We start from the raw sequence: 24,810 nt of genomic DNA on the forward strand, positions 1-24,810 counted from the left end.
AGGCTAAGCTATAGGCATACTTTCCCAGGCTTTCTGCGTTATTGTAAGCATTTGCTGTTCTGATCTATGTTATCTATAAAATATTTGACAAACAGATCTTAATTCCCAGTGTGTTATGTTCTGCCCACTTTAAGATATTGTCACAGAGTGGATAAAAGTTGTTATCCTGTGGATAATTATAAGTTATGACTGTCCTCAGTTTGGTCCACCCACTGTGGATCCTGGACAGACTCAGACGTCCATTGTCATGCTCTTTCAGTGCTTCCAGATCCAGCTGGAAACTTCTGTCTAAAATGTTATATATATCTATTTTATGGGGAAAAAGCTGAAATTCATCAGGCAGTGTCTTTAATATCTGTTCTATACCACTATAAATGTGTTAGCACCTTGTCATGCGGGGATTTAAGATACATACTCAATGAAAATAAAAAAGAGATGAACATTCTCTTTTTGTTTCATGCAAAACAGCGAATTTTCAAGAGGGAATTTTCAATAGCGAATGAAAAGCGCTGTACACTTGCTCAATTCAGGTTTCATAAAATATACCTGCACTTTTAAAAAGTCATATTTTTGTGGCTAATATTGTCTTCCCTCTCTTCTTTTCTTCCAGGAGTTTTAGAACCCAGCCATGCCGATAACAAGTAAAGGGTCAAGAGGGAGGTTTTGGGTCAGTGAACCCTGTGTGCGCTCACGTCTTTGGCATCAGAAGGTCTATTTTTATTTCTGTGTCATCCTTGTTCTGGTCCAGACAACAACTGTTCTCGGTGCACTAGAACTCCAGCTGGATGAAGAGCAACCGGCAGGGACCATTGTTGGGGACATCAGTGCTGGGTTACCGCCTGGTGAAACTGCAAGTCTTTATTTCATCTCGGACCACGAAAGCACAGGTGTCAGCAATGACCTCAATATTGACGAGACCACAGGCATCATTACCACTGCACGCCGTCTGGATCGTGAACAGAGGGACCACTATAGCTTCATTGCTGTTACAATGACCGGGGTCACTATTGAAGTGTCAATCACTGTCAACGACATCAATGACCACGCACCTGTGTTCCCAAAAAAGAGTGCTGTTCTTAAGATCCCTGAGCACACAGCTGTGGGCACAAGGTTTTCTCTGGAGCCAGCGACCGATGCAGACAAGGACCAGCTGACCACCCAAGGCTATGCTATTCGTGAGGGCAATGTAGGCCAGACATTCAAACTTGAGACCAAGAGAGGTGCTAACAAGGTGCTATATCTAGACCTGGTAGTCAATGGACTGCTTGACAGGGAAAAACGCTCATCGTACACCCTGGTAATAGAGGCTTTTGACGGGGGCTCACCTAGGAAGATGGGATCTATGACCCTGGAGGTGACTGTGACTGACATAAATGACCACGCGCCAGTCTTCAATCAAAGCAGATACCACTCTATTATCTCTGAAAGTCTCCCGCAGGGAAGCAGTATCCTTCAGGTTAGTTTTTGTGCTCTAATTTGGTTCTAAAATAATGTTTTTGACTCCACATTCATCAGGATTTTGTTTTTGCTGTCTGTGCAGGTGTTTGCCACAGATGAGGATGAAGGTGATAATGGGTTGGTGCTTTATGAAATCAACCGACGTCAGAGTGACCCTGAATGCTACTTTGTCATTGATGTAAAGTCTGGGGTCATCACTCTGAATAAACCCCTGGACTATGAGCTTAAGAGGGTTCATGAACTGGTGGTCCAGGCCAGGGATAATGCCAGCCACCCTGAGGTAACTGCATTGTGGCCCCTTCATTATAGTGCATTAACAAAGCCGTGCAGTGTGTTTAATAGGTTGTAGCATATCGTATTATATACTTATATTAGATAGAAATTGCTAATGAGCCGCAAAGAGCACGAATCCTATTGATTGATACTGATGGTCCAAATTCATTATTATCTAGACATGGATTCCTCGCTGGTTCCATTCAATTTTGTGGTTCCCAGACGATGAATGTTAGTGACACATTGTGGTTGGTTTCACCTTTTTTAAGACAAATATTGTATGGCATTGCTATCTAGTCTGTTTCAGGATTTGTGATCCCCTGAGTTTCCTCTATCACCATCATCATGTCACAGTCTGGCGAGGGCAGACTGTATGAATTGAGAAAAGGACCCAAAACGCAGACTCCAAGGAACAGGGAACAGAACTTGAAATGTTAACAAAGGCGAGCCGTTTAATATGGCTGGTAGAAAAGGTACAAACAAAGGGCAAGGCAAACTGAAGCAAAATTAACACAAACCTAAACTGGGAAATCTAAACAAACAATAAGAAAAACCTAGACAAGAAACTTGGAAGCATGGCATAGGAAACATGGCGTGGACAACAGACGACCTGACAATCACACACTGAAAACAGAGGACTTAAATACACAGGAGGTGATTAGGGGAAGTGGAGACACATGAGGAAACAGCTGACTAGGATAAACATAATGATGCACAGGCAAGAGTAAAACTAACCGCATGAGCACAGAACACAAGACCCCTTTTCAAAATAAAACAGGAAACATGCAGACGTAGACACGACAACCAGAACTTGACAACGTAAGACACAGACATGAAACGCATGAAGAGGAGGGGAGATTTAACATGGTCGGAAACGGAGGGGGAAATAATAAGAACTAGAAACACTTAGGCATAATAATACAAACTTGATAACATAAGACACGCAGCATGAAACACGAAGGGTGAGGGGAAGCTTAAATACAGGGGAAGAAAACACAAGGAGTCTAATAACCAAATGAACTTACATAACCTAATGAACAAAATAAACTCAAACTTAAAACACTGGGTCAAAAGACCCAGGACCATGACACATCAGGTCAAAGCTAATTTGTTTTTCCATCACTTTGGTTTAGAAGAGTGACTGTAGGCCTAGTAGCACCTCTAGTATGAAGAACAACTTTATTGCTTGACCAACACATTTCAGTCTGTAGCCTTCATCAGTGTCAACACGTGGTGACATGATGAAGTGTTGCTGGAGCTTGTTTTCCTGACCACTAACATGTTTAGCCTAAATTAGTCTTAAATAGTCGATTTAAGCATACCAACAGTACAAACTAATATAATGAATGTGAAGAACTTGTGCTGCGCTGATGAATTCCCAGTAGAAGAATTATCTAAATCCTATAACTTGTTTTCACAGGTGACCAATGCATTTGTGACTATTCATGTCCGTGACTACAATGATAATCAGCCTACTATGACCATCATCTTCCTCAGTGAGGATGGTTCTCCAAGAATCTCAGAAGGAGCCCAGCCTGGCCAATATGTAGCTCGGATATCTGTCACCGACCCAGATTATGGAGAGTACGCCAACGTCAATGTGTCTCTTGAGGGTGGTGATGGGAAGTTTGCTCTTACAACCAAGGACAGTATCATTTACCTTATATATGTTGACCAGGTCTTGGACAGAGAAGAGCGGGATTCGTATGACCTGAGGGTGATGGCCACAGATTCTGGCACACCCCCGCTCAGAGCAGAGTCCTCTTTCACCATCCAGGTGACTGATGTCAATGACAACCCCCCTCTGTTTGACCAGCAGGCGTACAGACAAACCATTCCTGAGGTTGTGTATCCTGGATCCTTTGTTCTTCAGGTTACTGCCAGGGACAAGGACCAGGGCCCCAATGGGGATGTGCGATATAGCCTGCTAAAGGGCAAAAACTCTCACTCTGATTGGTTTTCGATCGATCCAGTTACTGGGATCATTACCACAGCAACTGCTCTGGATTTTGAATCAGAGCCAGCGCCTAGTGTGACTGTGGTTGCGATGGATAGCGGACGCCCGCCGCTGTCATCGACAGCGAAAGTGGACATTGTGCTGCAGGATGTTAATGACAACACGCCGGTGTTCTCCAGCAACTTCTACAATACCTCCATCAAGGAAAACACCCCAGCGGGGACTTGCTTCCTAGAGGTAGGAGAAACCCTGACAGAGAAAGTTTTCTCTTCAGCCTTTTGCTTCTCCTTCTAACTTATAAATCTTTTATCTATTTTTCTCTCTACTTGTCTTCATTTTGTAGAGGAACTGACATTTTTAATTCTTTGAGAGCTCTATCTTGCAGTGTGTTGAACACAAAACTATTGTCCTACTTACGCAGCCAAAACCTAGTATTCACTGTCTTCCCAGTCCTCTCATCTCTTTATTCCCTCTCTCTTTTCACAAACACACTCCCCGTAAAACCCACTATGATTACTCCCCTGGCAAAGGCCTGATTTATACATCAATATAAAGTGGTCTGGAAATCAAAGTCACGTCTGAAGTGAAAAGCAGTCTCAAAATCCTGCTTCACAATGGATGGGGCACTTGGAAGCACTGACACATTGTGATGTGATTCATAAAGTCTGGGATATTCAATGATCTCATTTAAAGGGAAACTATATCTAACAGAAAGAAGAAAAAGAAAAGCAGGGAGGGAGTCTTTACCTGAATTCCTGAAGCTCCTTTGAGGAGATTTACTCTCTTCTGGTGTGTCCTCTCTCTCACCTCGTAGGATTGCCATGGTAACTTAGCCAGAAATGTGGGGTGAGCCCTTGGTATCGGTGCAGTACCTCGCTTCGGCTTAACTGTCTTGTTTTCGTCACGATTTCAGCAGCTTTCATATATGAGGCGGACCTCGCCTGATTAAAAAGGAGAGCTAGATTGTCTTCCAGAAAGGTCTTAACATGGCATCGTGCACAGATCAGACCAGCAGATTTTACAAGCCAGTTTTAAACGCTTTGACATGAGGCAGAACCCCCCCCCCCCCCCCACCCCACCCCTTTTTCAAAAATTTTAAGATAGCTCACTGCTGGGCCTAAAACACCACTGAGATTCTAATAAAAGGCTCTGGTGCCGTATTAAAACCAGAAAGACTAGTAGAGTTTCATGTTCTTGTAGGTTCACTTACCATGCATTGGAAAAGCTGGCATATGGGCTGGCTCCTTTGGGAAGACATGAGACGTGACGAAATGTAATGAGGACTATAAGATGTAAATGAAGTAAAACAGCAGAGGAGAGAGGGATTGATATGTAGAAAGAACAAGAAATGCACAGATGGAACCTTTAAATGTTTTCACAGTCAGATCCAGGCGGTGATTTTGTCTGAACCCTGTACTTTGTCCTCAGTTAGCTTGCCCTTTTGCATTATTACATCCCTTAACCAACTAAATGAACCCTCTAGACCCTCATTCCAGTTGTTGCAACAGTTGTAATCAACTGTTACTGATTTTTTTCTTTCTAATCCTAGCCGGCAGTTATTCTGGCACTAGGTGCAGGCTAATCCCATGCCAGACATCACGGGTAGTTTTCCAGTGTGCCAGAGAGATTGAATAAGGTTTGATTTAGTCATTCCGGCACGTTCCTCAATGCTTGCTTCATCTGTGCCGAGAAACTCCAGGCGAGAGTCTCCCCACAAGAGCTGCAGTTTTTCAGTATAATGGCAGCTGGTGTTAACTTTTTTCTTGGCCAGTGCAACATGGACACACAAGCGCACGAAATAATCTGAGACCTGACATCATAGCTTAATGAATCCTGTTCCAGATTTGTTTTGAACTGATCATTTAATTATTGTGATTTACTAGCATCATTTTTTTTTACACTGTCAGCTAGTGGGAAAGTCGAGATTTGGGTCAGCTGGCCTGCTTGGATTCAGTTTACATATTTTCTTGCGGTGTTATTTGGCACAGATTAGCCGTTTGTGAGATTTGTCACGGTCCGCACAGTCAAGACAATGGCAGAATTGTACAAATATTTACAATATTTAGCAATCACTGTTTGGAGTTTGGAATTACTACGCTGGCCTGGCTGGCTAAGTTTGGATTTCGGACACTTAAAAATGGGGGGAAATCAACTAATGTTTAATATCTAAACAAGGAAATGTGTTATCAGGAGACATGTATGAAGAACGTTCTATATGCTGCTTTTCTTCCAGTCTTTCCTGAGTCCCACAATTTGCTTTTTGTTTTGTCATATCTTTATTTTCATTGTCATTTGTTTTCCCCCAGTTTTTCCCTTGTTTCTGTCTCGTTACATCTTTCTCCATAGGTTGATTTTGCTTTCGCTCACTCTTCACCTACACATACACACATATAGTACATGCAGTGTGTAGGAAGCTTCTTATCAGTTTGGCCACTCTAGTAATCTGTAATGTGCTGCACTGTTTATATGGCCACGACACAAAGGGGTTATTTATTTCTCAGTTTCCTCGCTTTCCTTTTCTTCCGCTTCCTTAAAGTATTTCCCAGGCTGGTGAGGTTAAAAAGTGGCTGTGTGTGTTTGTGTGTGTGCGAGTGTGTAGCATACACATTCGCCGGAATCGGGTTCACAACCTGAGAAGGTAAAGGTCATGAGAACATTGGAGATTGTAGCTGGTGGTGAAAAGCAAGCAAAGTTAGTCCTTAAAAACTAAAAATTTGCATGTGAAGGTCGCTGAAATCATCTGATCTCATGTCATCATTCTTTCTGAATGACTGCTACTTCTACTGAGTGCATATGATTACTTTCAGATTTCTTACTCGTTTAAAATTTGTGTTTTTCAGAGTTAAAGCATTTTTCCCATCTGTGTGGGTTGTTCCTTGCAGAGCCTCTGTCAAATCCAATGACATGCTGAGTTCCAGCATAACCTGACTGCTGGAAAGGCACTGTTAATCTCACAAGCAGTAGCACGCACACTCTGGTCGTAGCTCCAAAACAGCCTCAACTGACATCAGCGAATTGATGCTTTGCTTTGATTAAAGAATAAAGCAAATCAAGTCCAAATTAAATAAAAGTGAAATGATGATTTCAAAACAAAAAGATAAATTAGCTTCGATAGTTAAAAACAAAACAACAAAGCGGAAAGCACAAGTTTTTTTTGTGCGTGTATATACGAGTATGCGCATGTCCGTATGTCATCCAGTATGTCTGTGTATGTGTATGTGACCTCATTTTCAGCAGGTGATCTCCCCTGTGATGTTCAGCATGTGGTTTCCTGGTCAGGGCTGTTGAAAAACACTCATCCAGACAGACACAGATGTGCTCTTCTGGGAAATGTACTATATGAAGAGATGGGAAATGGCTTGTTGGCATTGCTCTACAAAAGCAGTGAAGCGCTCTAGTACCACAGCCCAAATACACAAATCTGCTTAGTAAACTCGAGTTATAAAATTAGAGCTGCTGGCTTCAGGCAACTGAGAACATGATGATTTTATGACAGTCTCACTAATCCAAAACGCTGTCACTCCTAAGTGGACACTTTTTGTTAGGCTTAGACACCAAAATATTCTGAAGTTCATTCAGACCACTTTGAGGTGCATACAGTACAGTACAATATAAAACATTTCCTGTTTCCACTTTGAGGCGCTCTAAAAGTTTCTTACTACTATGTGTTTGACGCACGACTCTCATCAAACCTGTTAAGTTTTGTGCAGACTGGACAATATATCTTTGAATTACAGCAATTGCGTGCTTCATGACAAAGCATCGAAATTTAACACGCTGGTAGGGTAACGCCCTGTGATGAAAACTTAGTTTACAAAATAATGTAACACCAACTCCTTAAGGCTTTCCCGAATAAATTTTAGATGTCTCAGGTCAGTCAGGTGGATCCAGTACCCCAAACTGTTAAAAATGTAATTTGAATGTTGCCACCATATGACTCTGTGACTGTCGTTTAATATTGCCCTATCACGCTTGAGAAGTTTGGGTCATTGTTTGAGGCATAGTTGTGCGGTAGTTGCACCATCACCTGAAACCAAGAAGTTCTTGAGTTCAAATCCATCAGCTGGCAGGAGTCTTTTTTCTGTGCTGTCACAGCAACTCACACAAGCACATATGGGCATGCCTTTGAAGGTAACCGAAACTAAGTGAAAAACATATAGGTGGGGGAGGTTTCTTTTAACAGGTGGAGTTAGTCTTTCTGAACCTACCAGAAAACCACTTAAGCAAACACAGTGTGTCTATCTGTCAGAGCAATCAGCCCTTTTGTTGTGAAGTCCAAAGTCAGAGATCCCACAGCTAAATTCTATTCAGCCTCTATAAGGAACACTTACACACATCCACACTGAGACTAATCACATTTGATAAACCAATAGCAATAGCTCCAGAGATACATTGTGACTCACTGAAGGCAGGAAGGTATTCAGCATAAGCTTCCTGTAACACCAAACCAGTCTCCCAGTCTCCTGCTGGTGTTGCGCTGAATCTAACCCCCATGGAAACCAGAGCCAGAACAAACCACAGCTTCCACTTGGAGCCCATTCCCCTTTTCCAGCCCAGTCTCAAAACACACTATAGTTTTTTATTTAGCTTGAAAAAGTGTGAGGAAGATGAAATTTATTGTCCGCTTGACGTCTTCCCTCACTCTTGCTCTTGCACAGCAGTAGCTGGTCTTTAATAAGGCCCGCGCCTGTTGAAACTCTCGCCCGTGACTTGCGCGTTTTGATTAATCTGTCAGTGTGATGAATTTACTTGGATCAATAGCTGAATGGAAAAAGAGAAGAGTTTTCAGCGCTCGCTGTCATCACATGCCACAATTTGCATTTAACAGGTGATAGTCGACAACAAATGCAGGGTTTTGCACAAAGACGCGAGCGAGACTGAAAAGTTGGTGAATCGTTTCATGCTGTTAACAGCTGGCCCCTCTTCTCATATGCTTTTTGTCTGGTACAGTATTTCTGCCTCTTTCGGCCTCTCTCTCTCCGAGTCACACGTCTCTCAGCTGCCGGCGTTGTTGACAGGATGTGTGTGACGAGGGATCAGGATGGTGTGTCTGCTATGTGAACTATTCTCATAACATCCATCAACACTCACTCGGAATTCGTCACCTGTTTGCTACTGGAGGCTCAGATACCATGAAGAAAATCCATTTTGGTTTTCGACTTGTGCCTGTAAACTGTTGGCATAAAGAGGTGGGCTTTACTTCTTAAAATTATTGTAGTAATAACTTTCTAAGGTCTGAACTCAGGGGAGGTTCTCTGGTTTTATAAATGTTATATGCTACCCCCAAGGGTTTCTTTTGTTGGACACCTTTTTGCAGAATATATTAGATTGATTACTGCCACAGTGTGTCTTTTGTCCCCTCTCCTTCCCCTCATCCCTAATCAGTCATCAGTGCTTGCTCATAGGGGGCCATCTGATTGTTGGGGTTGTCTTTAAATTAAAATGTAAAGCATCTAGTTGTTGTGATTTAAAAGATCAGCCCTACGACTGTGGGTGTTGCTTGCTTTATAGCCCAAAAATGAGAATTTATTTCTATGAAAAAACATGGAATAGATGTCATTTGAAATTTGATGCTACTCAATCATATTCTTTGTTGGATCAGTTTGTGATTTGATGTTTTGAATTTTCATACAGTGGTATCACTGGGTCAAGCTTTCATATTGCCAGGACGCTGGTTTTTGACCACATGCATACAAATCTAATGACCTGAACACCAACCTTAGCTGTAATAGCATAATAATTAAACAATATGTCAAACTAGAATGGTGATCATGTTATAAATGATCCCTGTTTAGCAGCGACATGCTAGTATTGCCTTTGTGAAGGTGCTAGCCTGCTGATGTTAGAATTTATTGTGTAGTACTGTTGTGTCCCCTTAGAGCCTCTGGGTGAGTTAAAAGAGCTGATTATGGTTCTGACACTCTTAGATGCTGTTTTTTGCCAAAAAAATTTAAATCACACTTTGATTGTTTAGTTTAAAATACACTGTGGTGGTGTACAGAGGCAAGATTTGTGTCAAATTGTGTCATAATCCAAGAGTTCTGGTTTTATTTAGCTGGTGTTATTTCTGCAGACGTTTTTTGTAGCGACTGTTTCTCGAATGGAGAGTAGATCTAATGTGATTCTATGTGATTTTATTATATTAAGCATAAGCAAGTGTCTGCTGTAGTGAGATCTAGCTTCCACCAACTGCACCTTATCTCTAAGGCTAGGCATTATGTTCCGCATGAGGACCTGGAGCGGCTTATTCACGCTTTTGTGACCTCCAGGTTGGATTATTGTAACTCCTTGTACTATGGTCTTCCCTCTTCTCTTCTTCTTAGATTGCAAACTGTCCAAAATGCAGCAGCCCGCCTTTTGACTGGTACCAGGAAATTTTGCCATATTACTCCTGTCCTAGCTAGCCTGCATTGGCTGCCCATAAAGTACCGTATTCAATTTAAAATATTACTCCTTACTTTCAAAACTATTAATAAATTAGCGCCAAGTTATCTTAGTGAACTTCTCAAACCACATACTCCTGCTAGAACACTCAGATCTGCCACTCAACTACTTCTGACCCAACCCAGATCTCGACTGAAGTCCCGGGGTGACCGTGCGTTTGCTCTGGCTGCCCCGGTACTGTGGAATGCCCTTCCTCTCGACCTCCGCGCATCTGATTCCATTGCACTGTTCAAATCACGATTAAAAACCCACTTATTCAATCTTGCCTTTCCCTCTAGTTAATATTTCTTTTATGATTTTATATCATGCACTTTTATGCTCATTTAAATTCTTGTTTGCTCTGTACCTGTTGCTTCGTATCAGTGACAGTTATCTGCTTGCGTATTTAGTACTTGCTTTGGTCCTATTTCTATTTTTATCATCCTCCTCCTATTCTCTATCTTACTTGTTAAGCACCTTGGCATACCCTTGGTTTTTAAGTGTGCTTTATAAATAAAGTTTATTATTATATTACCCAAAACGATATTCTTTCCTTTTACCCGGCATTAGTGATATTTCTGATTCAGATGTATAAAGGAAATGTAACTAAGCAGGATGCTGCTGTTGAAAGCATCTCATTTTTCCTCGTTTGTGTATTTTATGTACCTTTCAGCAACTCGGTGAGGCATTTTTAATGAATCCTGACCACATTGTGTCCAAAAGGAGATTTCAAGATATGTGTGCAAGTTGGTAGTGCTGTGGTAATGAAGGAAATGTCTCCAGCAGTTCCAGCAGGGTGTGATTTGGATGTCAGGAAGTGGAGCTGAGCTTTGATGGGATATGGTCCAATTTAACCTTTTCAATGCATAGATGCATTGGACTACATGCAGAAGCAAATCTGTGAGCTGTGAGGGTTTTTTAAGGCCCTATTTTCAGTTAACTGAGCAGGCAGCATTTTTAAGTCCATCATAAATTTGGTCCTATACATGGATAAGTGCTGTTCTTCTTCTTCCTCCTCTTGCATTTACAGGTGAGAGGCCTCACAGTGCATATATGCTGCTCCTGGGATTTGATATGGACAACCCTAAGCCTCCTAAGAACTTCAGGAGCTGTTTATATAAAACACTCTTGCTGTTATATAGAGGAAGTGGAAGTGATGCATATAACAAGACTTGCACTATATAACCTAACAATGTAAACCCTGCCCATTTAAAGTGGTTCTCTATTTGATGGTGGCACAGCTTCAGAGCCTCAGATTTTCCTCTGATCTCGACAGTATCTCTTTCTGCTAGAATATTTTCGGTTGTAATCAGATTGAAAATGTTGAAATCTTATCAGAACGCTTTCATTTTTCTCTCTCTTTTTGTTTTTATGCAAGCATTAGTTTGATTCCATATCACAAGTTGTTGGCATATGCTGTGTTGTAAACCTATCAGAGTATTCATTCATGTGTGATCTCACTGGCCAGTGCCTCTGTGGAGGGGATGGCCTCACGCCTCATTAAGCCCAATGCTCTGTACCATATGGCAGTGAGGGCTTTTCTTCTTTCACCCCTTTTTTCTGTCTCTCTCCAATCTGACTGCTTTCTCTTTCTTGCATTCATCTCATCTGGTAGTGACTACTTCCTTTCACTTTTCTTTTCTGGCGTGGATACACTGGATCTAACCAAAAGGTGTTTTCACACAAACACGCACATCTTGCTGCCATGAACTGTTCTAGAGGTTACCCGAAAGAGGAGCATGCAAGAATGTGAATTCCTGAATTAGCCATCTGGGAGTTAAAACAGTCTTTAACCTGTCAGCTTCTCAGTCTAAGTTCAGTCTGAAGTCCAGTTTTGCTCATGTGAGAACAGCTCAGGTATATCTCTGGTGACTTCACAGTTAGTGAGTGGATGTCATGTGTACTGTCTCCTGCATGCTCTATCTTGGTCTCGGCCTAAATCAGCAAGGGTATTTTCCAGGGAAACGAGAACGAGATTAAAGCAGACTATCGATTGCTGTGTGCTACGTGTGAGAAAGGGCAGCTTCTCTCACACTGTCAGCTGGTTGTTATGATGTTTTCCAATGTTTCAAATATTTCAACAATACTTGACTCGTCTTTCAAATGACAGAGGGGTTCTTGAACATATACCATTTTATCGTCTCTGCAATGGATGAAGGGGTATACATGACACAATGGTAAAATGTGAAGCTTATCTTTAGTGCAGAGGGTTTCTATCAGCAGTCTGAAACAGACAAGGTAGAGGCATTCAGCTTTAGCAAGAAAACAGTCGAGATAGCTCCCGTCGTCTGGTGAACAGGCCGATATCAAACATCTGCAGGCACTGGATCCTCCATACAGAACACAGAGAAAACTGCAGCCACACTCACACTCAGATGCACGATTTCTTTATCTCTCTTAGGACTATCTCCTTATTCCAGTTCTCCTGGGCAGCTCGTGCTTTGTGTTTCCTTTGTGCAATGTTTTTTGTCCATACTTTGTCTCTGAGCATCCATTTTGTTGCTGTCACATCTGTTATTGGTTGAATCTGCCTTTTCTCTACCCGACAGTGGAGTTTGAGAGGGAAAGGGAAAAAACCCAGCCACACACATATACAAAGTGACAGAAAAGGGCACAAACGCACGTGAGCAGCAGGTTCATTAGGTCACACTAATCTAATTTCATGACACACTGAGTAGAGTTGGTGTAAATTAGCATGCTTCCTGTGTATCTTTATGTCATATTTGCTTTGGGAGGGGGTTCTGCAGTTTGGAACAGCAGGTGGTCAATAAGTTAGGGGAGAAGGGCAGTATGAGTGCTTGTTTCCCAGTATATCAGTTTCTGTCGGCTTTACAGAGGGATAGATTTTAGATTGAAGTCCCAGTTGGGTGTGACCATGATTTTTCTCTCTGAGGGCTTTGTTTGTGTCATATATGGATGATTTAATTTGTGTAATCCAGTTTGCCTTGTTGTCTTTTTCGCATTAGTTGGGCAGTTTTTTGTCTGCGTATATGTTATAGTGTACATATGTAGATATTTGTTGTCCTCTTCTACTTCCTTCTCACCTCAGGAGCTCAAATATGGAGAGATGCTCAGAGTAGCAGAGAGGGGGAATATTAGTATTCCAGATATAGTGCTTTGAAAAACCAACATTACACAACGTGGCTGGTTTTGCTTAGTCTATGTGATAGCACGGAAATCTCACTCATCAGTAAAATGGGTTTTATATCCAGCATGGTCCACATCACGTCTGTCATGCATGCACCTTATATCGTCTTTTCATCCGATTTCAGTTTTTATAAGGATGGCTCTCACCATGAGATGACTATTAAAGGTTTGAGCGGCATCAAAAAGAGTGGGAAAAAGTTTCCACTCCCCTATAGTGGAATCTTTTACAGGAGATCTTTTACTATTTCTCACCTGCCCACACTAACCTCCGTTACTGGCTTTTTCTCCCTCTTTTTCAACTCCGGTCTGGTGTTCCTGAACTATACAGAAATGAGGTACTTTATATGCACATACTCTGTGCTGCTTTTGTATAGCTGTAATTAGATAAAGAGCTAATAATTATTTTTTAAGTGAAAAATGCATGTGCAAAAAAAAAGAAAAAAGAAAAGGAGCATATGATGAAACCATAAAGCATGGGCTCTAAGGATAGAAACCACAGTGAGTGGAAGAGTTATTTCCACTGTCAGCCTCTGTACATGTGAACATGCATAGTGTTTGTGGTTGCTGGCTGCGGTCTGTCAGACAGGGCTGGAAGCACTACACGAGTGGAAATAGCTTTACTGTTTGTATGGGCAACTGCTGTGATCTGTTTGGATTAACTGTGCAAATCTTCAATTGCGAGCGCGAATGGACAGGAATGAGTGAAAGAGTGATGACGACTAATGGTTCAATGAGGAATGATCAGAAAGGTTGGAAGAGAAAATCAGTAAACACGAGGAAATTTGATTTATGGAGTTTGATGATTAATTTTCCTCCATCAGCAGAAGACGTCCCATCTTCAGAGTTCAGAGTTGGTGATGTTTTTCTGCACTGCAGCCTAGTGCACTCTGTGAACCCGTCAATGTAGGACAAGCAGAACCTCAATTCAAATCGCAGCCTTAAGATGAGGAATAATGTTCCCTATCGTTTTTCCTTTTAAATGAAAAAAGTACTGAGGCATGAATTAAACTGTTTCAAAGGCAACAGTGTGCTTATGGCAGACTTTAATGTCCCCTCTCTAAATGTATCCCTCATGGATGGTGGTCTTATAGTTTTAGACCAAATCAGTGTTGTTGTGAATAAGCCCTCGATGGAATATTAAAAAAAAAAGCTTCAAATATCAACATTTACAAAATATCTTTAACCCCCACAAGACTTCTGAGCTCTTGTTTGGGATGTTTCTCCTAGCTATTTGTGATTAGTTGGGACTGATAAGTATATATATGTACACTAAGCTTCCTCTTTGAACTTTGTTACTTAGTTATTACATACTTTTAACAAATATAAAACATACGTGCAGATATAAACTCACTGTGCCATATGTATGGGTTTATTGTACAGCATAACTACGGTGCAAACTAACGAACTGCAAACTAAAGACAGCAACAGCAAATAGAAAAAAGTACAACAGAAGTGAAATCAAACACAAAAGAAATAGAAAAAAGAAAAGACTGGAAGTAGAAAAAAACAAAATCTCTCAAAACATAACAGAAGTGTTTTTGGGCCGTCAACAACCAGATGGAACAGCTGTGTGATAGAAACCAAGTCATGTGAAGGATTCGTTGAGACACGCTTTGTCTAAAAACTTTAAACATCTTCTTCTGCAGGCTGCATTTCAAAATTCAACCCACATTTTAGCTGCTTCGGGGTGGTCTATTGTTCCTTCATCTCTCCTGTCACTTTGCCTGTCAGTATTCCCATGTTGCAATTTATTAAAAGTCTAGCAATTACAAAGTCCACGACAGAAGTTAGATGATGCATAAGGTGTTAGTGTTGGAATCGCGTAAGGACTCCGAGATGAATCTTTTTGACAAGAAACAGTAGTCGGTGTGTGATGTTTTAACCTCGAGTACATTTACAGGCGTTTGGCTTAGGCGATAGGTGCTGGCTGAGCTTAGGTAAATCCTCTGCTTTGGCCCAGGTTTTGTCTCGCTGCTGTAAGTGATTTCACTTTTAAAGCAAGGATGTGTTAGATTTAATGTCAATTTACAATAACCAACATTTCTGCTGCATGTAGACAAAATACAGTTTTGTGGTTTTGGATTAGATTTACTCTGGCCTAACACACCCTGGTATGTGTTGTACAGTTTAGGAGGTTCTTGGAAAAAAACACCCCCTTTTTTCAAATAACATGTCCGTCATATGGAATTTAGCAGTAAAAGTGCCTCTGGATGATGTTTTCAAGCCAAACTGTACTATCTAAAAAAACTGGTAGATGAGGTGTGTATTACTGTAAACCAGGGATGTCAAACATTAGGCCTGGGGGTCAAATTCGGCCTGACAGACTCTGGCACACCAGACTGCTTTGGAAAATGTGAAGGAGTGCATAAAGACTTTGAACACTCCCACCCGTTACTACGCCAGGGTAATTAAGTAATGGATAAACAATTAAATGACAGAAAAGTTAGAATTTTTACACAATATGCTAAAGAAATTTCTGTTTCATGATCAAAGGAACTGACAAAAGGAAAAGTAACAAGGAGTCGCACCGGCCGACTTTAGATGTCGACATCTGGTGTCTTAGCTGCTGTCACTCAGCGCAGCGTAATGTTTTCACATCACGGCTCAGCAGAGCGGGACTGTTGTGGCAGGCAGGAACAGTTGGATGGTTGGAAGATGAAATGAGATATAGCTTTATTCAATCCGATATCCCACTCATTCATTTTCACACAGAAAGGAAGAAAAATGGCTTTGGTTTGTAGCCATGAAAGAGCCAGATGTCAGAAATAGTGTACATCTCTTTTGAAAAAAAAAAATGCAAAGAAATAGATTTTAAAGCCCTTTTTAAACATCATTCAGAGCAAATGAATGCAAGGACTGAATCATGGTCTGCAGGCGAGCCAGATATTTTAAATCACGTGGTTTGTAGAACATACAAGGCGTGAAAATAGAGAAAGTCTGCAGTTGTATTTGTATATGATTATAAAAAACTATTTCCAGTCTAGACTGGTAAAAGAGGGAGAGCGTTCCTGTTGGTGATGCAGTCTCTTTCTCTGTCCCCAGCAGTCAGGGACGCTGGTCTCTTGGCCGGCGTCCAGCTCTCTGTAGGGGAATATCAATTTAGAAAGCTGGAAGTGATTTCTGATGCTGTCAAGTGGTGTTCACATACACAAACTACATACAGACTCACACACTTTTATGTATACCCATGCATACACGCTTCCCTGCAGTCATGTGCATTCTGGTAAACACCCACACCGCTGGCAGGCTGTAAAGAGTATTTTGTGCCCTGCTCCAGGGGACGATTACAGAGGAGCTGCTTGATTGCAAGGATCTCAGAGTGCCAGATCTGCACCTCTAATACCGGATACAAGGCCTAATGCGAATCCATTGAAAGGATATTTTCTTCTCTCAAGGCTTTGTTTCTTATCTAAAGAACAGCTCTTTCAAGTCATACAGATCAAGAGTCCAAGATCACAGGAAGTGCAGTGCAGGTGATGTTTATTTTGGCGATAACACATAACACAATATAAACATTTCAGTGAAGCCTGCTGATAAAATGCAAAATTTGGCACCTTATCTTACAATATGATAATTTTATTTGTGTCTAATGTGCACATAAGGGAGTTAACGCATTTGGATTAGTGAGTGTAAAATCTTGAAGCTGAATAATAATCTAAATTAAAAGAGAAGATTCAAAATTTCAGCCTTTGTAGCCTTTTAATTGTCCTTTTCACCTTTTTATTGGTTTCCCTTGTTTGGATGCGGCAGCAAATGTCAAAGGTCCTTTTTTAAAGAGTAAATTTGCATTTGGAGGTTGAAAGGGTGGCACTGGTTCACTTGCTTTTCCCTTTTCCCTTTATCTAGCTCTTTAGCTTCAGGCACTCACAGCTGCTTGTTGTTGGTTTTGGAAAAGATTTGTGATTTTGATAAAAATGTGCCCCTTGACAGCATTAACCCAGCACACTAAAAAGGGATTCTTACTCAGTTCATTTTGATGTGAAGGCCAAGTTCCTTTACAAATGCTCATATATGACAAGTTTGGAGGGAGGCCTGGTGTGTCACGATATAGACACCCTATGTCAAAATGGAGCTGTTTTCCCTCTCTGACAATGAGGGTTGGTTATACGTCATTGTAGAACCCAATGTGGGCCTTGAATTGAATCATCATGAAGCAAATTAGGGAGTAACTGACATAATAGGTCACATCACAATTTCAGCTCAGCTGCCTTTGATGCTGATTGATGCTACATAAGACAGATGTAGTGTGAGCATGGCTGAGAGGTACAATGGCAAAGCCATTAAGTTAAAAAAAAAAAATCCAGTTTCCTAAGGAGCACTTTCACTGCACAACTCTAGTTGGTCCAAGCATACAAGAAAAGCTTCACAAAAGGTCTTTGTGGAACATTATTATAGTATTATATGAAATATACAACACATGTACTGTTTTTGTGTGAACACCTAATGAAAAGGTGGATGATTCATAGTAAAGAAATAAAAGGCTTTGAAAGGAACGCAACTCAGCAGATTTCAGACAAGGAGTGAGGATAAGGAAAAAAAAATCTGATGAAAAGGATGGCTGGTGTGAAAGCATGAATGCAGGATGCAGTAGAGGTGCTGATGGTTACCATGACAATGAGAGAAGTAGAAAGAGGACAGGGGAGGTGGGGCCAAAGCGATTCATCACCATTGCTCGTATCTGTGTGTGTGCGTGCGTGTTTGTGTGCATGCTTTCACCTCTATCTGTCTCAGTACCCTTGAAGGAGGCTATTTGTCTGTGGTCTACCTTCCTTGCAGACACGTTTAAGCACATATTTATCAAGAAGCAGAGCAGTGCAGTGGAGGATTGGATGTGGAGCAGACGGGTAGTGGATAGGGGAGCCATGCAGGGAAAGTGAAAGAAGACAAATATTTCAATCTCAGTCTTGTTCATGTTCAAGTCGACTGTCACTCACTTTATTATCTTTTCCACTGCACTTCTGAACTGAGAGTGGTATCCCAAAATGGCACAAGGATGCACTAGATGTTATCATTAGAGGATAATAGCTGCAGAGGACTTTGTCTTTGCAAATTTTAACAACTAGCTGAGAATGACTGCAGCATAGGCTCTCTTGTGCATGTACATGAATCTTCTGCCCGGTGATATTTTTCATCTCTGTCAAGGGGAGAGGGGGTCATGTTATTGTAACTGGGCACAGAGAGGAGCAGGCAGACGGACTTCGTACGAACACTCAGCCACGTGAAGGATGGTTGCCATTACTTCATACAGATAGCATGTGCAAGTGTGCATGTGTGTGTGGCTTTCAAAGGGTTGGAGCCATCGTTCAGCCGTAACCATGGTAACAGGACTCTCAGGACCACAGGGAAGAAAAAGAGAGGAGGTGGTAGAGGAAGGGGAGAAAGAGGGTGAGACAGAAGGAATTAGGCATGGGGGGGTACCCGTCTGTATCTTCTGATAAGCGGTGTCGAGCCAAAATGGGGGGGTCACTTCAGATGAGTTAGTGGTTCCTCATATCCTGGAATATGCAAAAACACGTACTTAAATCTTCACAGTTAACTCGAGCCGTTTCAGAAATAGCGAAGTCTTTTTTATTTAGCTTGTAGGAAACTACTTACGTAGGACTTTTCCTGTGTTTTGTGTGCGATTATGGGTAACATAATTTCACCGCACACTTGCTGGGCAGACTACGTGTGTCTATGAGTAAAACCCCAGCTTGCTTTCTCAGCACCTGAAGTGTGACATAATGTGAGGTTAATGATTCTCAGCCAGCTGTAAAGAAACAGCACGCGCTGGCGTTATTTACATCACCTTTAAATCGCTGTGGTCTGCTGCTGCTTTGAGGTAAACTGAGGTAATGAGTACTTTGCTTTCCACAACAATAAATAGTCCATGCATGCACCCCATTGACTGGTAGAGCAGCAGCAGCTCAGACCCAGTGGTTAGAATTAGAAAAATAAATTTGCTTTTTGGTCTTGCCTGCTTTTACTCATGGATTCTTTTCTTTTCTTGCTTATCTAAACTGACAGTCCAGGTTTACTGCAGCTTTTTAGGCTACTGCATCCACAATACTTCCCCTTCTGTCTTTTTCAATTCTGTAAAGAACTGATGAGGGACACACACAGGCACACACACGAAGTATACACAGCCTCCAACTGTGTTCCAACTGTGTGTCTAAATGGATTCCATTGTTTTCTTAATTGTCAAATTAAACATGTCACTCTATTTGAATGGGACATACATATGCCAGCTGCCAGCTCATCCATTGGAAAAAGGGGGGTTTAGCATTCATTCATTAAGATACAAGGCCCCTTCCCCCTAAAAAAACAACTTGAAGGCGCTTGAAAATTCCCCTTTTCTGTCTCACACACACATCTGTACATCCACATGCGCACACGGACGCACAATCAGGCGGGGATGAGGAAAAGTCAGCGTAATCTTTTCTCTATCTCTGAGCGAGGGTGGATGGACAACCCGCCTCATCTGGTAACAATCACCTCACAAGCTGCCTCCAGTATCTTGCCCGTGCGTGTGTGTGAGCATGTGTAGCACTTGCGAACATTTTAGGACATGCATGCATATGCGTGTCTGTATGTGTTTATATGTGTGTGCCTAATCCCAGAGTGCCACTAAAGAGCTTCATCCATCCCAGCCGTGTCTGAGAAATATGAAGGCGGAGCAAGGAGGGATAGGCTTTGAAAACGGAAACTGAAACATGGGATAGAGTGGACTCTTTCTGTTATCCCTTTTTTTTTGTGGCTGATTGTTTCGTAGTGTTTTTTCATTTCCCGTCCTCAGACCAGTCACACATCCACCATTTTACAAATTAGCTTGGCCTTTCTTGCAGCTGCTTCTCTTTCACAGTGGAGTGGATGTGAACCCCATGGAGCTGCCCACAGCTCCATACAAAGCACACCTATATTTCACGCTGCAGGAGCAATTCTGCTCCTTGTTCCATCGTGAATGCTGCAAAGTGTTTTGTAGAGGAAGGATCATTTAGCTTAATTAATGTCCCCCTGCTGCACAGCCCTGAAGACACATAATTAAAGCTTAGAATTCAGAGGCTTCTTTTAGTGGTTTAACATTCAAAAGAGCGAGGACTTGAACCTTGGCTTGAAATCCAATCAGTGGCTCATTCAGTACTTCTGAATGAAGGCATAGGTAGGGCCTACTGGGAGTATTTTGCAGGGCTTTAAGGAGACATTTTGGGTTTAAATAGACAAATAATCATATTATCTGGCAAAGAATTTGTCAGTGAGAAATCTGTATCCCTTGGTTAGATCTATATTTATTCCAAAAGCAAAACAGGTCCTCCTATTTTTGGAGGAACATTTTTCCTAACCACCTTCTTTCTTTCTTTCTTTCTTTTTTTTTTTTACATCATCTGTTTTGGTTTCAGGCATGGCTTGAATACAAACCAGCCTGTGCACTGTGTAATAAAGTGATTTGGCTCCTTCTTCCCTCTGCCATTTCATCTCTGTGATTTAGAGAACTCCACTCAAGTCTTCATTTTCACAAGGTCAAATTTGATGAATAAGACTTCGTCTGGCACAGCTTTTTGGGCATCTGAGAGTGCATGCATGTGAGCTTTTCGTCTCTCCCTCTCACTCTTTTGACTTAACATCACTGGGGCATGACATACACCAGAGACCATTTGGCTGAAATCCTAAATGAGATCCACTGAGTCACCAGTGTTACAGATAAAATTATGCCTCTGCATGAGGAGTTAAAAATAAAAGTAAAAGAAGATGCCGAATAAACGGGCAAGCATGCAGGTGGAGGAGCAAACAGGCTCATATTCAGCTATACACACAATTTCATGGCCTTTCCGTCTCATTATATGAGGTTAACACCATGCTGGTGGTCTGCATGGAGTTAGCGTGGTGAGTGTTCCATTAATTCAACTCTGCTGCACATTGCCCACTCCGACACACACACACACACACACACACACACACACACACACACACACACACACACACACACACACACACACACACACACATTGGACATCGCGCAGAAATCTACAGCCAAGATAGAGGAGAGCTGTGGCAATTATACACCTAATAAATCAGTCATTCACTCATTTTGTATGTGTGCTCTCACTGTGCACCCTCTCCCCAAGCTGGTCACTGCTGACTTGTACACACACATTTACACATATACAGAAACACATAAGCACACAGTCTCACAAATGTAGAGGCTTGTATAATCACGCTCATTCAGAGATCACCTTGGCTGGAGTGTATGGACGTAAAACAAAACACACACTTATTTCATGTCTGACTGCAAACTTATGAAGTGACTTACAGTAAGTATGACACTGAAATTCCACAGCTCATGCTTCTGGTTCGTCCCCAGCCCAAGGCAGACTCGTCTGGATTCCACTGTTGGGTGGAACAATGGAAGACTACTGTAGGTATCACAGTCCTGAATCAGAGATGTAAACACACTCTCTGGTTAAGCCATCAGTCGCTCGCTTCTCCTTTTTGGAAACCACAGAAGAAGAGATGTTGGGTTCTGCCTGTGTGCTACACTCAGCAGTGGGTTGGGCTCAGCTGGGCAGAACAGGATGGATATGTCAGATATTGTAGGTTTCTCAGGCGTGAGAGACAAAGGTACATTTACTTCTTAACATCTGCGACAGAATTACAGCTGGCAGTTCCATTTGTGGGGCGTAACCACAACTGCCACACAAATTCATATTCATATTAGAAGAACAAGGTTATTTTGCAGTGAAAAGAAATATGTGAAGGAATCCACAGCATTTATTATCTGAAATAGATAATTCAGCATCCTGGCTGTTTGGTTAACAGCTTTAAATATATTAGCCAAAGATTAAATTGTATATTTTCTCAGTTCAAGCCTTCTCCTGAAAGCTCTACTTTAAAGAGCTTATTGCCCTAAAATAAGTTCAGCTCCTTCTGCGTGCACAAGGTAACTGGTTGATTTTTAATATTCAAATTACACTTTTACATCTATTGATTATTTGTGCACAACCTGAACTCATTTTTGCTGGGTGAGAGGTAGCTGTGGTTCAGGAGGTAAAGCACGTCATCTACTAATTGGAAGGTTGGTGGTTTGATCCCTGGCAGCTCCAGTCTGCATGCTAAAGTATCCCTAGGCAAGATAATGAACCCCGAGTGTGATTGTGTATAAATGTTAGGTAGAAAGCACTTAGACATAGAAAAAGTGCTTGCATGAATGTGTGTGTGCATGAGATATATTGTCAAAAACTGCTTTGAGTGCTTAAGTAAAGTAAAGCACCGTGTAAGAACCAGTCCATTTATCTACAGGAAGTGCGACTATACTTTTGTATTTGTTTTCCAGTTTTGTGTTGGTCATTGACTCTATCGTGGAGACATAGATTCAGTTTCCCAGGATGACTTCACCTAAGAACTTTTTTTTAGGCCAGTTTTACATGGATTTGAATGTGAAAGCTGGGAATCAGGTGGATAGATAACCGCAGGTAAACTGAAGCAATAATTGAAACAGTAATTCTTGTAGACATATTGAATCATTAATATGATTTCCAGCACCTGAGTGCCAGACCATTTTTATATTACTTTAGACCCTTAGTGGCCCCTCTAGCTAGCTTATGGTGCCTTGTCTCCAGTTTGGAAACCACTGCATTAGGCTTAATGACACCTGAGAGAGACAGGAGTCAGGTTTGGGAGTAAGGAGTCAGGTTTGGTTAGTCAGCAGACCACAGAGTCAGGACAGAGGTAATGTGAGATGCAGGCTATAGAAGACCTATGGAAACAGAGAAAAGTCATTTTATAGTCCAGCTATAGAGATTTAATCTGCACTATTAAGTTGGCTGGTGGCGTCGCTCTGCTGGTCTGCTCTTATGGGAATTTTCAAAGAGAACTATTACGGTGATTTACTGTGGACAGCTCTCAAATAGTCCAAGCTCTCCGCCTGTGTCTTTGGCTCTGTTCTTTTTCCTCTTTTTTTGCTCTTCTTCACTTTGCCTTTTTCTACTTGTGAAGTGAGCCAGACACACATGGAGGAGTTCAATACTTAACCCACCATATAGAGCAGAGAATGTGCCGTGTTTATACATTCAATAAACCTCTGAGTCTATGTGTGTACACAAATGGGTTTCTCTAGTACTTCCCCTAAGGGTCTCTGAGGTTAAGGTCAGAATCTCATGTAACCCACCCCTCCCAGTTTTAAACTTCAGCACCCTCTCAGTCTAACTCCAGAGTACTGATCATTTACAGCTATACGCGAGGCGCCTCCTTTCCTCAGCTCCACTATGTTCCCTTCTCACCTCATTGCCTAAATCGTTTTAGTCATGGTAAAGCGCAGTTGCTTGCCTAATTTTTCTGTGATGGAGGGCCTGGACAGAAGTGTAGCCTAACACAGGCAGCATATCAAGTAGGGGCTCTGCCTATCTGCAGTGCACTGGTTTCGCAATGATCACTTTTCTGTTTGGTATTTCATGCATAGCATCCAGATTCCACTCGTCACACTTTAAATTAAAATCATTTTCTACGCATCAGAGGCTCGATTTATTTCTTTAACTGAAAACTAATTTCTGACTTTTGTCACATCTTCTTCATTTTCTCCCCTCACACACACTTGGAAGTCATCTGGCACAGCCACATGAACACTGTCACATGTTTCGTCGCCTCGTGTTGCCCCTCAGATATTGAATGGTGGGAAAGAGTGAATTATCAACAATGATCTCAGCACTGTAGCTCTGTATTCTCCATCTGGCATACAGTTTAATGCTGACCTCCTCCAGGGTGAGTCAGCTGTGAGGAAATTAGTCTAATTGCTGATTTGAATTTGCAATGGCAGTGGCTTGGTAGCATAAAAGAAGGCACAAGGAAGACTTTGACTAGGCTAAAGGATGGTAGAATATTGAGAGCTTTGTTATCTCGGTTTCTTTGTCTGTGTTACACAACTAAGTTCACTCTTATTGTCTCTGCCTCCTTCTCTTAGCCGTTTTTACCATTAGGGGTAGACGTAGAAGTCGTATGTAAATATTCACATATGCTTGTCTGGTTTATACATATCGCTGATTAGGTTAAGAGTGGGGGCTGATATAAAGATTGGGGAGGGGGATAAGAGCTGAGCCTGGGACCTGCTGCTCATGCAAGGTGGTGAGTTGGGACCTTAAGCCATCTGTCAGCTCCATCTCTCTCACACAATGTCCAAGAAGATGTAGAGGGGAAGTGAAACTACTCAAGCCTTGAGCGAAAACCCCTGTCACATAATGCTAAAATTTACTGTTAGATTGGGTTAGATGGCCTGCATAAACTTCTTTTGTAGTACGTCACACACTGGCACCTGTGAAATTTGCCACAGACACAAGGTTTTGACTTTTATTTTTCATCAGTGGGACGAAATGGAAGATAAATTAAATGCTACACCTGTCAATTGCTAAACAGAGCAAAAATAGTTAAAATTAGGTAACAAGGTAAACTATTCTCATGTTGAATAGGTTTTGAGGTTTTGATACTTTGATTGAAGGGTCTCACTTTCGTTGAGAAAGTGATCATTAGCATGTTTTTCTGTGTCCTTGCTGGAGATCCTCACGGGGTCATTCGGGTTAATAGTGCAG

The 24,810-nt window shown here is 41.7% G+C and overlaps 1 protein-coding gene across 1 annotated transcript in view; it reads left to right on the forward strand.

Annotated features, from left to right (window-relative positions):
• dchs1b (dachsous cadherin-related 1b) overlaps positions 1–24,810 on the forward strand; it is an 84,064-nt gene that overhangs the window by 13,011 nt on the left and 46,243 nt on the right. The window contains exons 2-4 of the mRNA XM_026180996.2: positions 611–1,456; positions 1,541–1,738; positions 3,152–3,925. Of these exons, the coding sequence (XP_026036781.2) occupies positions 629–1,456; positions 1,541–1,738; positions 3,152–3,925 (1,800 nt within the window). The 5' untranslated portion in view covers positions 611–628. The remainder of the gene's footprint in view (positions 1–610; positions 1,457–1,540; positions 1,739–3,151; positions 3,926–24,810) is intronic.

This window comes from Astatotilapia calliptera, chromosome 10 (genome assembly GCF_964374335.1).
Source record: "Astatotilapia calliptera chromosome 10, fAstCal68.1, whole genome shotgun sequence".
NCBI classification, from domain to species: Eukaryota; Metazoa; Chordata; class Actinopteri; order Cichliformes; family Cichlidae; genus Astatotilapia; species Astatotilapia calliptera.